The following is a 14,049-nucleotide window of genomic DNA, read 5'->3' as shown; positions in this document are numbered from 1 at the left end:
TCTTGAAACCAAGAATTCACCCTACCTGGACTTGGATCAAAGTCAGATCTGACATGGGTCATTTCTAGTACTTGCAGGGGTGGGCAAACAAGAAGGAAGGTGACCAAGAATGGAGCAATTTGAGTAAACATAGTACAGAGGAAGAAAGTCTGAAAGATTTGGAACCCAGAGAGAAGTGTTCAGAGAGAAGTGCAGAGCTAAGATCAGTTCACATTGTACTGGCAGCTTCAGTCAGGCCATAATTTTGTTATCTTTTTCCTTCTCACCTGTTTTTCTCTTATTAGCTGAGGAAACCTTAAAACCCCTCAAATAGGCTGTGTGCCAGCTGAAGAGGTCCTTGTCCTGAAGTGTGTCCAGGGGGAGGAGAGAGACTGAGTGGAGATAATAGTTCATGGCCACAGAAGGGAAGGAGAGCAGGCAGGCTAATCCTAGGGCCTCTCCAAGCAAGAAAAGGGCTCTCTGAGAAAACAGTTCAGCATAGTTTCAAGAGTAAAGACTCTGGCACCAGACAGGCCAGTGTTCAAACCCCAGCCTCACCAAATATTCGACTAAATATCTCAACTTTCTGAACTTAAATTTACTACAAAGTGGAGATTTTAAGAATATCTAGCATTCTGGGTGCTCTGGAAAGCCTCCAATCATGCCTCATCAAGAATCACAAGACAACCGTGGCCCCACATTTGCTTTAGGGACCACCTTGGAGCCATAAGAGAAGAGTCAAAAGAATCACAAGAACAATAGTACTGACATGCTTAAACCAATGAAATAATCCCAGCTCCCACCTACCTATGTTGTTGGCTCTGTGATTAGGTCACTAGAGGCTAGTCTCTGTTACTTGCAGGTAAATGCATTTATTAGCAAACATAAAACTTTAAAGCATTATCTCACTGAGTTCTAAGTAAATATTATTTCAGATGAACTTAATTAATCATGAAGTAATGTGTGCAAACGGTACAACATATAAATTGGTTCTCCACACATTTTAACTCCCATTTCTGTTTCTCCTTAATTCAAGACAAATAGTGTCTTCCAAGATTTTCTCATTGTAGGAGACCCAAGACCACACAAATAGAAGAGAAAGGACATTGCTACATGTGCTTCAAAGCTCAGTACAAGTGGCAGCATGACCTTTATGAAGTCTCCTTTCCTGGCTATACCCACTCAAGCAGAGCTAATTGTCACTTCCTTTATGTCTCTACAATGTCATCTACATATTTCTATTGCAGCATCGATCACACTGTTTTGCAACGATTTAATGACATGTCTGTCCCTGCACAGATGCTACATGATACGCTGCTCCTCAAGGGCAGGGGCTGTGTTTTATTTATCTTTATACTTCCAAGGCCTAACACAGTGTCTGGGCCACAGTAGGTATTCGATGTTTAATGAATAAACGAATGAACAAACAAACCAACAAGGAAGTGGGCAGGAAAAGAGGTAGATGCTGAGGGATCTCCTTGTACATTTTTCTCCCCATCCCAGCACCCTTTTCCTCACTTCTCCAAGCTCCCTACCCTGGCTCTCTCTGGAGTCTTGCTAAGGATGCCTCAGGAAGCATCACTTTGGCTTACATATTGGGGGACATTTTTGTTTTCAATAGACAGTTAGTATGGAGAGATGTATGTAAATCAGATCATAAAATGTGTAGCCAGGAAAGCCACATGACATGGTCCTGGCCAACTAGATGTTCATGGAAGTTGCCATGTGAGGCTTCGGAGAAAGCCCTTTGAAAAAGGGACACACTTAATTGGTTTGTCTTTGCCCTTTGCTCTATCTTTCCTTCTTGCCTGGAATATGGACACAATTTCTAGAGTTGAAGCAGCAATCTTGTGACCCTGAGAAAAGGGCCTCGAGCACTGCAGAAATCTCAGTCTTGATATCTTCCAATCATGAACCAGTGCTTGCTATCACTACCCCCGGGTTTTTAATTATGTGAGAAAAACCCTTATGTGTTTAATTAAGTCACTGAAATCTGGCCTATGTTACTTGCAAATGAAGACAATTCCAAAGTGATAATCTAGTCTTTTCCTTAGACATGCCAAGGTCGATTCACCTTAGGACCTTTTTCATTTGCTATTTCCTCTGCCTGAAATGCTTTCCTTGCAGATCATTACATAACTGGTCCCTTCTCAAAGTCAGATATCAAGTTAGAATGTCACCTTCTCAGAGGGGCCTTTCTGAATACCTTATCTGAAAATAACTACCCACACTACATCCATCATTCTTTAATAATATCATGCTATTTTATTTCCTTCACTGCATTCATCACTATCTGAAACATTCTCTCTTCTGCTTGTTTCTTTTTGACTTAGTCCATTTGAGTGCTAAAACAAAATGCCATGAACTGGGTGGCATTTAAACAGAAATGTACTGTTCACAGTTCTGGAGTCTATGAAATCTAAGATCGAGGCACCAGCGTGGTTGTGCTTGGTGAGAGCCCTCTTCCCGCTTTATAGCTGGAAGCTTCTCCCTGCATCCTCACATGGTGGAAGGGGCTAGGGAGCTCTCAGGGGCCTCTTTCATAAAGCAGTAATCCTATTCACAGGATTCCACCCTCAGGGTTTAAGAACCTCCCAAACATCCCACCTCCGAATACCATCGGATCAGATGATTTTGTGGAATCACCATATGACTTCTAAATTGCCCATTCTAGGGCTGCTTTTCTGTGAGGGAAGAAACCTTGGTGTCTTTAAGCCAACTACTGCTTTGACTTTTTGTTGAATGTAGCCAAATATCCATTTTGATACAGATGCTTACTTGGGGAGCTTTAAAAAATATCCAAAGGCACAGGCTGCCTCCCAGATCATTTAGATCAGCAACTCAGGATGGAATTCAAACATCAGTCATTTTTCTAAGCTTCCCAAATGGTTCCACTGTGCAGCCCAGGTTGAGAATCACTGCCTCAGGCTGACAGGCCTCAAATTTAGCATGTTCAAGAATCTCCTGGGTGGTACTTATTAAAATTTTGGATTTCCAGGCCTCACTCCCTAGAGATTTTGGTTCCTTAGGGCTGAGGGTGATTCAGAAACAAGCAATCCAGGAATCACATTTGAAGAAACAATGCTTTAGACAATGAGGAATCTTTGGAAGTTTAAAGCAGTGATAGGATCAGAGGAGAATTTTAGTATTAGACTGGATCTAGTGAATAAATGAAAAGAGGTGAGAGATTAACAGTAAAGAGATCAACTGGGAGTCACTATAGTAGTTGATGGCCTGTGGGGACAGGATTCTGAACTGAGTGGCCAGAGAAATTGGGGAAAAGGAGAAAGACCATCAACACTGAAAAAGATAAAACACTACTGGACATGGTAATTGACAGTCAGGGCTGAGGGAGACTTTAAGATACTTATTCTTAGTGTCTGAAGAATACACTGGGCATTTGACTTCTGGGTTACTATGTACTTCCCCCTTTAGATGATTAGTTTACTATATACATACAGCTGCGAATGTCGATTTTTGCTAACCTGATGATGTCTATAGTTTCCCATTAGATGGAAAACCTTTATTTGCTACATCAGCTCTTCTATTTAAAGGCTCAGACGTTTCAGCCTAACAAAAGTTTATTTCACAGATTTTAGTATTTGTTTGCATATATAATATATGTATTTAGAAAAGCAATTAAATGTTTTTCACGAGTTTTTAAATTTTGAGTCATGTAGAGTAGAGGAAATAAATGACTGAGTATAATTATTGCTCTGGTGCTGTGCTTTATGTATATATATATTTTTTAGTTAAGGCAAAAACAAACAGTTAAGGGCTAAAAGTTTATAGAATGGTTTTAAAAAGGTAACCTCAATGGAAAATGGTTATTTAACTATTCAATATAAAGCCACCAAGAAGACCGACAATAGGGTGATATTTAATCAAGTAACATCAGTTAAACATAACCACTTTATAAGTAAAATACACACTGCCTCCCTGATTTGTTGTCATAGTGAAACTGTATGCCTCACAAATAGATCTTAGGTGTGCTCTTCAAGTCGTCCGTTGTTTAAAAACCAACATAATGGCTTTACAGTTACAAACCAGAAAAAAATAACCATCAAATGTAATAAAATTTCATAAAATATAGCCTAATTTCTCAATTCTTACTAAAGTCTGTGTCAAGACACAGTTTCTTTTAAGAATAGTTTTTAAAATACCAAGTAAACTTAATGAACACACAAGATGCACATGTCCTCACTGAGTTTTCCACTCAGGGTGCAAACATAAATGAAACACAGCCTCACTCTCTTGTACTTCACAGCATAAATAGTAAATTGATAAATTTTCCTAAAGTTCATTTTAGAATCTAATTTTCCCTCTAATTGGAAAACCTATTAAGAAGGCTCTAACAAGGTGAACATCATTAGATCCATTCAAAACATTTTTAGGCTAAAGTACAACAAGCAATGGGAAAGCACTTGTCCAGATTCCATCGTGTTTAGTGTCGTTGCTATGATGGCACTCTTCTTTAATCTGGTGTGGGTTAGTACTTTGTCACTTGCTCCAGACTATGCTGATGGTCCTACAGCAACAGTATTAGTACTCCGAGGGACCACCACCTGCTCAGTTCTCTCGTGTACACTTGATGAAGAGAAAGCCCTACACGTGGACTGTCAGGTGCCTCTCTCACTCCCCTAGAATTCTCTTCTGCAGTTGGATTTTTGTTCCACTTTCAAATACTAGTAATTAAATTGATGAGAGCAAAGTGCTAACCATATTGGGGGCTCGGTACTTTTGTGAACACATCCATTTCATATAAAAAGCAGTCTATTCCATGGTCAAACTCCCCTCCCCACCAGTATGAGCTACAGTTTTGCAAATGATAAAACACTGGGCACTGGAAAGTTTTCGTGTGAAAGTGTTGAGACAGTATGTGGATTTTGGCAAAACTCCATCCCCATTGAGCAAAACACCCCAAACTGTATTCTACTGCAGATGGGTCAATTTGCTATAGGTTGAATTATGTCTGCCCCTACCTCCCAATTTTACATGTTGAAGTCCTATTCCCCAGTACCTAAGAATGTGACCTTATTTGGAAATAGGTCATCGCAAGTATAATTAAGTTAGCATGAAGTCATACTCGAGGGAGTAGGCCCCTAAATCCAATATATGACTGATGTCCGTATAAAGGAAAATGTGGACACAGACATACATACACAGGGAGAGGGACACGCGAAGATGAAGGCAGAGGTGCTTCAACAAGTCAAGGATGGCCGGCAGACCACCAGAAGCTGGAGGAGAACAGATCCTTCCTCCCAGCCCCCAGAAGGAACAAACCCTGTCTATGCCTTGATCTTCGACTTCTTGCCTCCAGAACTTTGGAAAAAGAAATTTCTTTTGTTTAAGCCACCCAGTTTGTCATACTTTATTACGGTAGCCCTAGCAAACTAATACAGAATTGTTCTCCCGTTGTTATGTCTGATGGATAGCATATTATTTTGGTGCAGATATGACTCACCTTTCACTATCTGACTAGTGAGAGTTAAAAATTTAAAAGCAAAAACACCTGTAAAGGAAGAGAAAACAAAGGACAGAGAGGGTGGCTTGGCATGCCTGCCAGCCCAGGCCTCTTTTAGTAACACTTAAGGCATCTTCCAGCATGTGGATCAAAGAAAGCTGAAAGAGCTGCCTCCATGGTCACCGAGCACTTCTTCGGTACTCTGCCACCACACATAATTGCTGCTGTCTCAGCCAAAGTATTGAAAGGGAGCATTACTGACTAGGCTGCGGTTCTCTACTCCCTCCCCCACATGTCAGCTTCCGAGTAAACAGAATAGGGAATGGACAAGAACCAGCCAGAATTGAGACTGGAAAAAAATAGAGCAGAAAAGTGAAACAGGAATCAAACAAAACTAAAACAGGCCCCCTTCTCCAAAAATAGATAAATAGAAGAAGGAATATGAGGAGAGATGGAAGGAGAAAAGGAGAGAAACACAAGCATGGCTGGTCAGGAAAATAATTTCTGGAAGGAAAAACCTGATATCTGAGGGTGGAGATCTCTAGGATATTCATTATACTGTTCCAGAAAGCTATTAGGAAATTAAGATTCTTATGATCATAGTTTGTTCACAGCTTGACAAATTATTTCTGGAATTCAATCTTCAAACTTCACAGCACTTGTGTTTTCACAGCTCAGTTCTGTAAACAAAGTTTGTGATTCTACGTGAATTAACGTAGAACACTGGAATTCAAATACAACCCTCTCATTGAGATGTACAGAAAATTTAACAGGCTTTGCCAGCGTCACACAGCCTATACCAGAACTAGGCCAAAAGATTTTATAAATATTATATGATTTATGATGACTCTAGGCTAATTTACAAAGAAAATATTTCTAAACTTAACTATTTTTGAATCCTCACTTTATACTATTTTTAAGGCATTAAAGAAGAGGACTTTTGATAACCATCTGGAAAACTTCAACATAGAAAATTCATCACAGTGTGATGTAAGAAACTAAGGTAAGCAAAAATTTATTCCAGCCAAAATATTTGAAAAGTATTTGATGGCTATATTTTTATATAAACGTATCTTAATCACCTGAATTTTAATTTTATTAGTAATTACATTAACACTAACTTGAACTTAATAGCATTTACTGTTTGCTAGGCAGTCTTTTAAATACTTGGTGGATGTTAACTTAGTCCTCATAATACCATATGATTTGGTCCTATTATTTACCATTTTGCTGATTAGAAAACTTAGGAAAGATAATATCTTTGCCCAAGGTCACACTATTTTGTGAATGGTAAGGCTGAGATTTGAACACTGGCAATTTAGCTCCAAAGTCTATGTGCTTAACCACTATACCATATCACCCTGTGAAGCAATTTATATATCAATATACAAGTATCCCCAGTAAGCGGTAAAGCCAGGATTTTATCCAGGTCTAATCGATTTACGGTCAGTGATCTTTCCCATCACAATATATGCTGCCTCTCACATATCATATTTAATTCACTTTCCCTCTTGTCAGCAGCTACTAACAGAAGGTAGTGGTGTAAAGATCCAGTGCAACAGACGCCACAGGAGCGGTATAGGAAAAGAACTCCTAGTTTACCAGCTATAGCATAAACTCTCGGGGTTTGTTGAGGGATATTGGTTCCTCTGAGTCACCCATAGCTGGTGTGTGTGCTGTGCTCTCTCTTCATTTTCAGGAGGTGGTGTGGTTGACACTAGACCAGGAAGTGAGAGACCTGGGTTCTAGTCGTAGGGCAGCCTCGGACTGGCAGAGTGCCATAGGTAGGCCGGGCATCACATATGTGGCTCCCTTAATCCTCTCAACTACTACATGAGTGAACATGGCACCTAGTTTATAGGTGAGCAAACTGAGGTTTAGAGTTAAATATAATTCCATCAAGGTCACAAAAGACAGTATCTAGTCCAGGCCTGACTGCAAAATGTTCACATATACTTGCCCAAGTTGCCTCTAAAGTCATCTAAATCCTCTAAATCTCAGACTCCTCAAATACAAACAAGGTAATTGTGCTAGATCAGTACTTTCTGTGCCATGGGGTCCTAGGGATTCTCCCAAGTTCTCAGAAGTCATTACAGGAAAGAAGTCTATGGAGACAAGGTCCAGATAGCCACCTACCTTTGCATGTGCGCGGCGTGCACACACACACACACACACACACACACACACACAAACAAGCAGTACCAAGCAATGCCACTTTGACTGTCCTTATAAATCTGGCTTTCTGCGTTTATTGAAGGGGGGATTCTGCTGCTAAAACAAGTTTGGGGACCACTCTACCAAGTGATATTTAAAGCCCTCTTAGCTTTAATATCTAGGAGAGGATCAACATTGTAAAGGTACAATAACCGTGGTAAATCAAGCAAGTCAGAGGAGACTTCAGAGTCACCTGGTTGGCTCAGAACAGAAAACATCAGATGCCTTTGAAAGAAAAGGCCGTGTCCGAACTTCTGTTGATCTAAACATAATTTGAGAAAGTGTTTTGATCGTGTGTATGAAAATGACCTTCTAATCCATAGCCAGTCAGTGAAAAACAGAGTTTTCCTCTTTTGTGGTCACTAGTCCTTGAGGGTTTCAATTGGTTAGGAACACAAAGGCTGGAGCCATCTGCGGTTTGTTAATTTGAAAGCATTGTTTTTTCTCTTCCTATTTATCCTGACTCATCCTCTTTTTACCCTCTCCACCTTAAACCCTGTCTCCTTCTGGCCTCAAAGCCAGATGTTAGATGAGAAATGAGTAGTTTGTGTTGTTAAGAAATTAGTGAATTTATTTACTTCTTTCCCCTACCTGTATTCCTACACAGAGCAAACACTGGTGCTTAGATGCTAGCTATCAGACAGGCATTTTGATGAATGCATGGAGTGCCAAGTTTTATTTTTCCCTATCCCTTATAGCTCATATTGCTTTTACTAAATGCTACATGTGTAGAAAAGAACAAATACTACATCGGGCAAGTGTCAATTATGGTGATGGTGATCATATCTTTTTAAGAAAACACTTATTGAGGTATACTGTACATACCATAAAATTCACATACTTTATTAGTACAATTCAATGATTTTTAGTAAATCTACAGTTGCACAACCATCACAATTTAATTTTGAACATTTCCATCATCCAAAAAGATCCCTCAAGCTCATTTGCAATCACTCTCTGTTCCCACCCCCAGCCCTAGGCAACGACTAATCTACTTTCTATTTCTTACAGATTTGCTTTCTCTGAGCATTTCATGTAAATGAAATCATATAACATGTGGTATTTTGTGACTGGCTTCTTACATATAGCATACTTTTTTTGAGGTTTATCCATATGTTAGCATGTCTCAGTACTTCGTTCTTTTTTATAGAATATCTTTCTGAATGGCAGTATTATATAGAAGAAAGAGCATGGATTTCAGAAGCAAGCAAACATAGGGCTAAAGCAAAATTGTGCCACTTTTTAGGTGTGTGACTTTGGGCAAGTTCCTTAACCTCTCTGAGACCTATTTGTAGGATAAAGATAATCTCTCCCTCAGAGGATTATTCTATGAATTAGCTGGATTGTGCTAGCAAATAATAGACTCTCAAGAAATCCAATCTTTCTCACTACACATTCCCCAACAACTTTTGCTTTCCTTAACCCTGCTTCAAATTTTAAAATAAATCCTACAGTCTCCCTACCAGCCTGCACATCAATGTGGAAGTGAGAGCCCACATAACTAGCAGAATCAGGAACAGAATTCTACCAAGGGGAATTACATCCTTCATTAATGGGGCCCAGACAGTGAGGAGCTAACGGGATTTCCTTCAATTATATTGCTGTCAGTTTTTAGAAAAAAGGTTAAACTGTATTCAATTATTACTTTAAGGAGAATAATGTTTAAAATTCTATCTTAGAACATTTTGTAGAGTTGGCCTTACCTTTGCAAGGCTCTAAGAACAACAGTTTCCCACTAATTCTAATAAAACTGCCTCCAATAACATCAACCCTCAGATAACATGTGAACAGGAGGGCAGTACTACACACACCTGAGTATGTCAAAATTTTCTAATTCAAATCCTCATAACTCAGCTAACTTAGTTTCAGGCTCTTTGTTTCCTAAACATTTAGAAGAACCTGAATTTTACATGTGTAGCAAAATAGGCTAAATCGAACTCGTTTATTTCTCCAGTCCACCTTCTCTGATTAGAACATGTCAGCAATTTTAGTTCCAACTTAAAGGGATCCTGGCTATAACCTTATAGGAAACTCTTGGACACAGTTTACAAAGATGCTACTCCTTAGCCCTGAGCATAAAATTATCTGTTCTAAACCCGTTTTTCCTTCTGAATCATTGTTTCCTCTATCATTTTAAATCCATCACTATTCTCCTTTGTGTTTTTGATTGTTTTTCCTCCCTTCTTGTCAGGGTTCAGGGTTATATCACAGCTGCATTTCTTCTCCCAATTTCTGAAACATTTAATTCCTCTCTACCTCCTAGATTCACTTCCTGTTAAGTACAGTATAACTGTTAAAACAGAAAAGGATAAGGCTTCTCAGTATTTCTAATAATAAAATAGATTTGTAATTTTTATTTTTCTCTCACTTCAAGGAGATTAGCACAGGGAATCTATTTTCATAATATAAAAAGCCTATGGTCAAATGTAAAGTAGTTCTTAAGAAAGGCAACATATGGCTTTCAAATCTTTGTATCCCGACAATAATCACTATATGTATTATTGGCATTAAAGATGGCAAAGACTGATTCTTTCAAATAGGTAAATTAGTTATAATTTCTGCAAGTGATCATTCTGCAACAGTATCGAGTCTGACTAACTTGCACTTCTATTGTTATAAAGCCATTTTTACACAGATAAACAGATAAAGGCTATATTCAAACTGAATCAAACACTTAATGTATTTGTATAAAAATTCCTCTTTCCTTTCTGTATGTAATTATCTGAAAATAGGACCTATTGACAAAATCCGTGACTAACTGTTCTCCCAATATTGAGAGATCAGGAAAAAGTGGAGTCCCAGGAGAGAAGTTTTCATTTACTATAATATCACCTAAAATAAGCTTGGGAATCCAAAAATGTAATAAAAATACTTTGGGGGAGGGGCATAAACAGCTTAGGTTTACTTAGATTTGTGAATTTTCCCAACCTTTAAAAAGTTTTCTTATGCTAAAACTTCCCTTTCGGATGTAATCTGCAGTATGACAACCACAGTTAATAATATCAGATTACATATTTGAAAGTTGCTAAGGGTAAATATTAAAAGTTATCACAAGAAAAAAACTAACTTTGTACAGACATAGATGTTCAGTAGACTTCCTGTGGTGATCATTTTGCGGTATATATAAATATCAAATCATTGTTATATACCTGAAACTAATATAATGTTTTATGTCAATTATATCCCCCCATAAGGCCCAAGAAATTTCAAACAACAAAAATACAACTTCCTTTTTATATGCTACAGTAAAGAGAGTAATTTATATCTAAGACTTTATTTTAGGGATTTTATTTTAAATGGTATCATAGGAATTTATCTCGTGGTATAAATAGTTTAGCAAATCTGGGATTTACCAAAGATTTCTCTTTACTACACAGGGCTTTTGTGCAGTAGATGTTTAGGAGCAGATGACAAAATAGGCACGATGACTTAAGTTCGGTTTGATGTCCAAACATTCTGTGAAAAAAATATTGAGCTTTAAATTCCAAATTGTGGCCAACCTATTAAAAGTTAATTTTTTTTTTTTTTAGAAAAATCACTTAGTGACCTAAATCTTCAATATATAGACAAGCATTATACTACCCTTGATTCCGATTAGGCCTATAGTTTGTTTATAGCTCTCTAGAGAATCCTAACTTCAGGGCGAATGGTTAAAACATCAGATATGCAGAGTTCATCTCTGAGGCCTTGGCCATCATAAATATCTGCCAGCATGCATGCATCCTGTATATAAATTACCAAATAATGCCAAAAGTCTCCTACCCTGAGATGGCAGCAAGTTTTTGGTGTGCCTGACGGGCCATTTCACAGCCTTTGGTTCTTGTCTTGTGCATTTCTGCCCGGAGTGAGGGGCAGCTGACCGAGACGTCCCCAATAGAAATGACCAACTCTCGGTACAGGGCCACTTGTGTGTTGAACTCTTGGACAAGCTGGAAAAGAAGGGAGTTTCTTTCATAAAACACTTATCAGAAAATTTCCTATTTTGGTGTACATAAACAGGGGCTATCACTAACACCTGGGTGTCCACTCTCCTCCATCTCCAGCTTTTACAAATTGTTTAAAAGATTAAGGCACAAAGATGGTAAAATCTTTGTCCAAGGCAAGTGTTTATTTTTCATTGGTAAGTTTGGTCATGCATGGAAGCTCTGTTTCCAGACCTACTCACCCCCACCCGTTCAGACTCAGTTTGTGAAGAACAAGAACATATTTGGAGCGTTATCATTGCCACTCCCAGGCCACTAGAAAGAGATGCTGGGAACTCTCCCATAGAATGCGCCCCTCTGTTACAGCTAGGATATGGATTTGAAGTTGCGTGAAGATAAAGGCCAAAGGTAGGTTGTAATGGGCAAAACATTCATCTCCTGCGGGGCCGCAGAACCGCACAGTCTCTGCGCTGGAACCTTCGTTCCCTCCGCAGCGCCCCGTGCGCTCTGTTTGGGTTTGTTTGCTACCGTTTCCCCACCGAGCAGCACCCCCACCTCCTCATCCCTTCCCTCCCGGTGAGCAAGCCAGTTCACCGTGTCTTTCGCATCCACCGTTCTCAGAGGGGGTAGAGGCACGACTGATAGCTGCCGATCCCAAGACCCTTGCCGTGGCACTTCTTTGTGGGGCCATTATGACCTGGGCATCACCCCGAATCTGGAGAACTGCAGATTTAAAAATAGTGCATGTGCACACGATCGGCATGGAGGAGCTGAGGGTAGGGGAGTGGCTGGAACTCAGGCCAACGATTAACATACACGATTCCCCCACCTCCTCTCTAGAAAAAAAAAAAAGCGCAGTTTTCACCTACCATCTTGCAGTCGTCCAGGGCTCTTTGGGTTTTGTGGGCGCTCTCGGAGCCGCTGCCCCTGCGTTCCCACTCCCCGCTCTGCAGCTGGGACTTGCTGATCTGAAAGATCGAGGAGCGGGTGGACCGGCTGGGGCGCTTTTTGCGCCCATTCGGTGCAGAACTCATGCATACACATCCACCAAGCCGAAGCCGCTGGTGCAGTGCGCCCCGGCGCGGGCGGCCCGGTGGTTGCCCTGCGCGCCGCCGCCAAGCAGCCGGAGCGAGGACCCAAGGCGCGGCACTCACAGGGTTGGGGCTGGCTGTACGGGTGGGTAACCTTCAGCTTGAAGGAGAGCCGGAGAAGCTCTAGCTGTGCCGTGCAGCATCGCTTCAACTAGCAGTGAGGAAGGGGCTCGGTCAAGTTCTGCTCAGCAGCATTGCTGGCCCTGTCCCGGGAGCTGGGCGCTGGTGTGGGCTCGCACCACCTTCCCCTCGACATGGATTGCAAGGCTGGGCCAGAAGGAACGCGCCGCCCGGCGGTTCTGAGTTTCCATTCAGATGGGGAAGCAGCTTTCAAAACCTGTGCTGCAAGGTGGCGGGGCAGAAGGCGGGGGACGAGTGTCGCTCTTGCTTCAGTGTCTTCCCGCAGCGGTGCTAGGTTCGTCTTTCCCCTCCCTCCCCGTTGCCAGGCCTGGAAGGGCTGACAGTCCCCGAAGCAGGCAATTGGCTCTAATCGGCTGCCTTGATCCCTCGTCTCTATGGGCTTGTCTGTTCGAGGATCCCAAATGAATCTGTGGCGGGACTGGCAGACGCAGGGAATCGGTCCGGCTGACGTTGTTCACGTCTCAGCACATTGATAGGGCCGGAATACTAATGTGATCCATCCATACAACCCCCTTTCCCCTCCATAGTTTATGCACTTATCCAATCAAATACCCGGGAACATCAATTGCAATATTACTTCATCTGCTCTATTATTAGAAACGAAAAGTGTCATCAGAGCGGAGCACATTGTCACATGCTGGGACCTAAACAGGGATTTCAAATCAACCAGTGTGGCCTTGAGGCCTTCACTATCGGAGACTGCCTGGGGCCACAGATTATCAAAGCCCAAACCTAGGAGGGAGTGAGGTTTTTGCTTCAAAAGATCTTTTGCTAACATAGGAGGAAAGCTTTGTTTCCCTGAGATTTTGTTGTTGTGCTTTCGTCTTTCTTCACTGTGTGTGAGGAGGGAAACTGGAAGCCAGTGCGGCAAAATGCACAGAGGCCATCAGTCAAAATCTCATCCTATATTAATTAGTAAAGTTCTTGGTTTTGCGTTCCAGCATCTCAAGATCCCCAGCTCTGAGTTTCCCAGTGGAGACTTAAACAAGTAAGAGCCAATAGGCCTCCCTGTTCACTCAAAATGACCCTCTTCTCCTTTATGGGACATCAATGACCCAGAGGTCAAAGAAGGTACCCCACCCCCCAAAAATTGAAAGGATGCCTGTGTGAAAGGGGGTGAGAGTGAGTTCCTGGACCATTTAAGTCCACCCTTACCACTTCCAGCCTTAGAGTCTTCTGGGAGAAAGAGAGGTAGAGTGGATATTCAGTTCCAAGACTCTGAGAATGCTTGTTCCTG

The 14,049-nt window shown here is 41.0% G+C and overlaps 1 protein-coding gene across 1 annotated transcript in view; it reads right to left on the bottom strand.

Moving 5' to 3' along the window:
* Positions 1-12,815, bottom strand: part of RGS7BP (regulator of G protein signaling 7 binding protein) — a 93,143-nt gene extending 80,328 nt beyond the window's left edge. Inside the window, exons 1-2 of the mRNA XM_039870016.1 lie at positions 12,450-12,815; positions 11,420-11,586 (exon numbers count right to left, since the gene is read on the bottom strand). Of these exons, the coding sequence (XP_039725950.1) occupies positions 11,420-11,586; positions 12,450-12,614 (332 nt within the window). The 5' untranslated portion in view covers positions 12,615-12,815. The remainder of the gene's footprint in view (positions 1-11,419; positions 11,587-12,449) is intronic.
* Between the last annotated feature and the right edge of the window lie 1,234 nt (positions 12,816-14,049).

Source organism: Pteropus medius, unplaced genomic scaffold (assembly GCF_902729225.1).
Source record: "Pteropus medius unplaced genomic scaffold, Ma_sr-lr_union100, whole genome shotgun sequence".
NCBI classification, from domain to species: Eukaryota; Metazoa; Chordata; class Mammalia; order Chiroptera; family Pteropodidae; genus Pteropus; species Pteropus medius.
The sequence above is the reverse complement of the archived record's forward strand: the minus strand, read 5'-3'. Positions and strand labels throughout refer to the sequence as shown.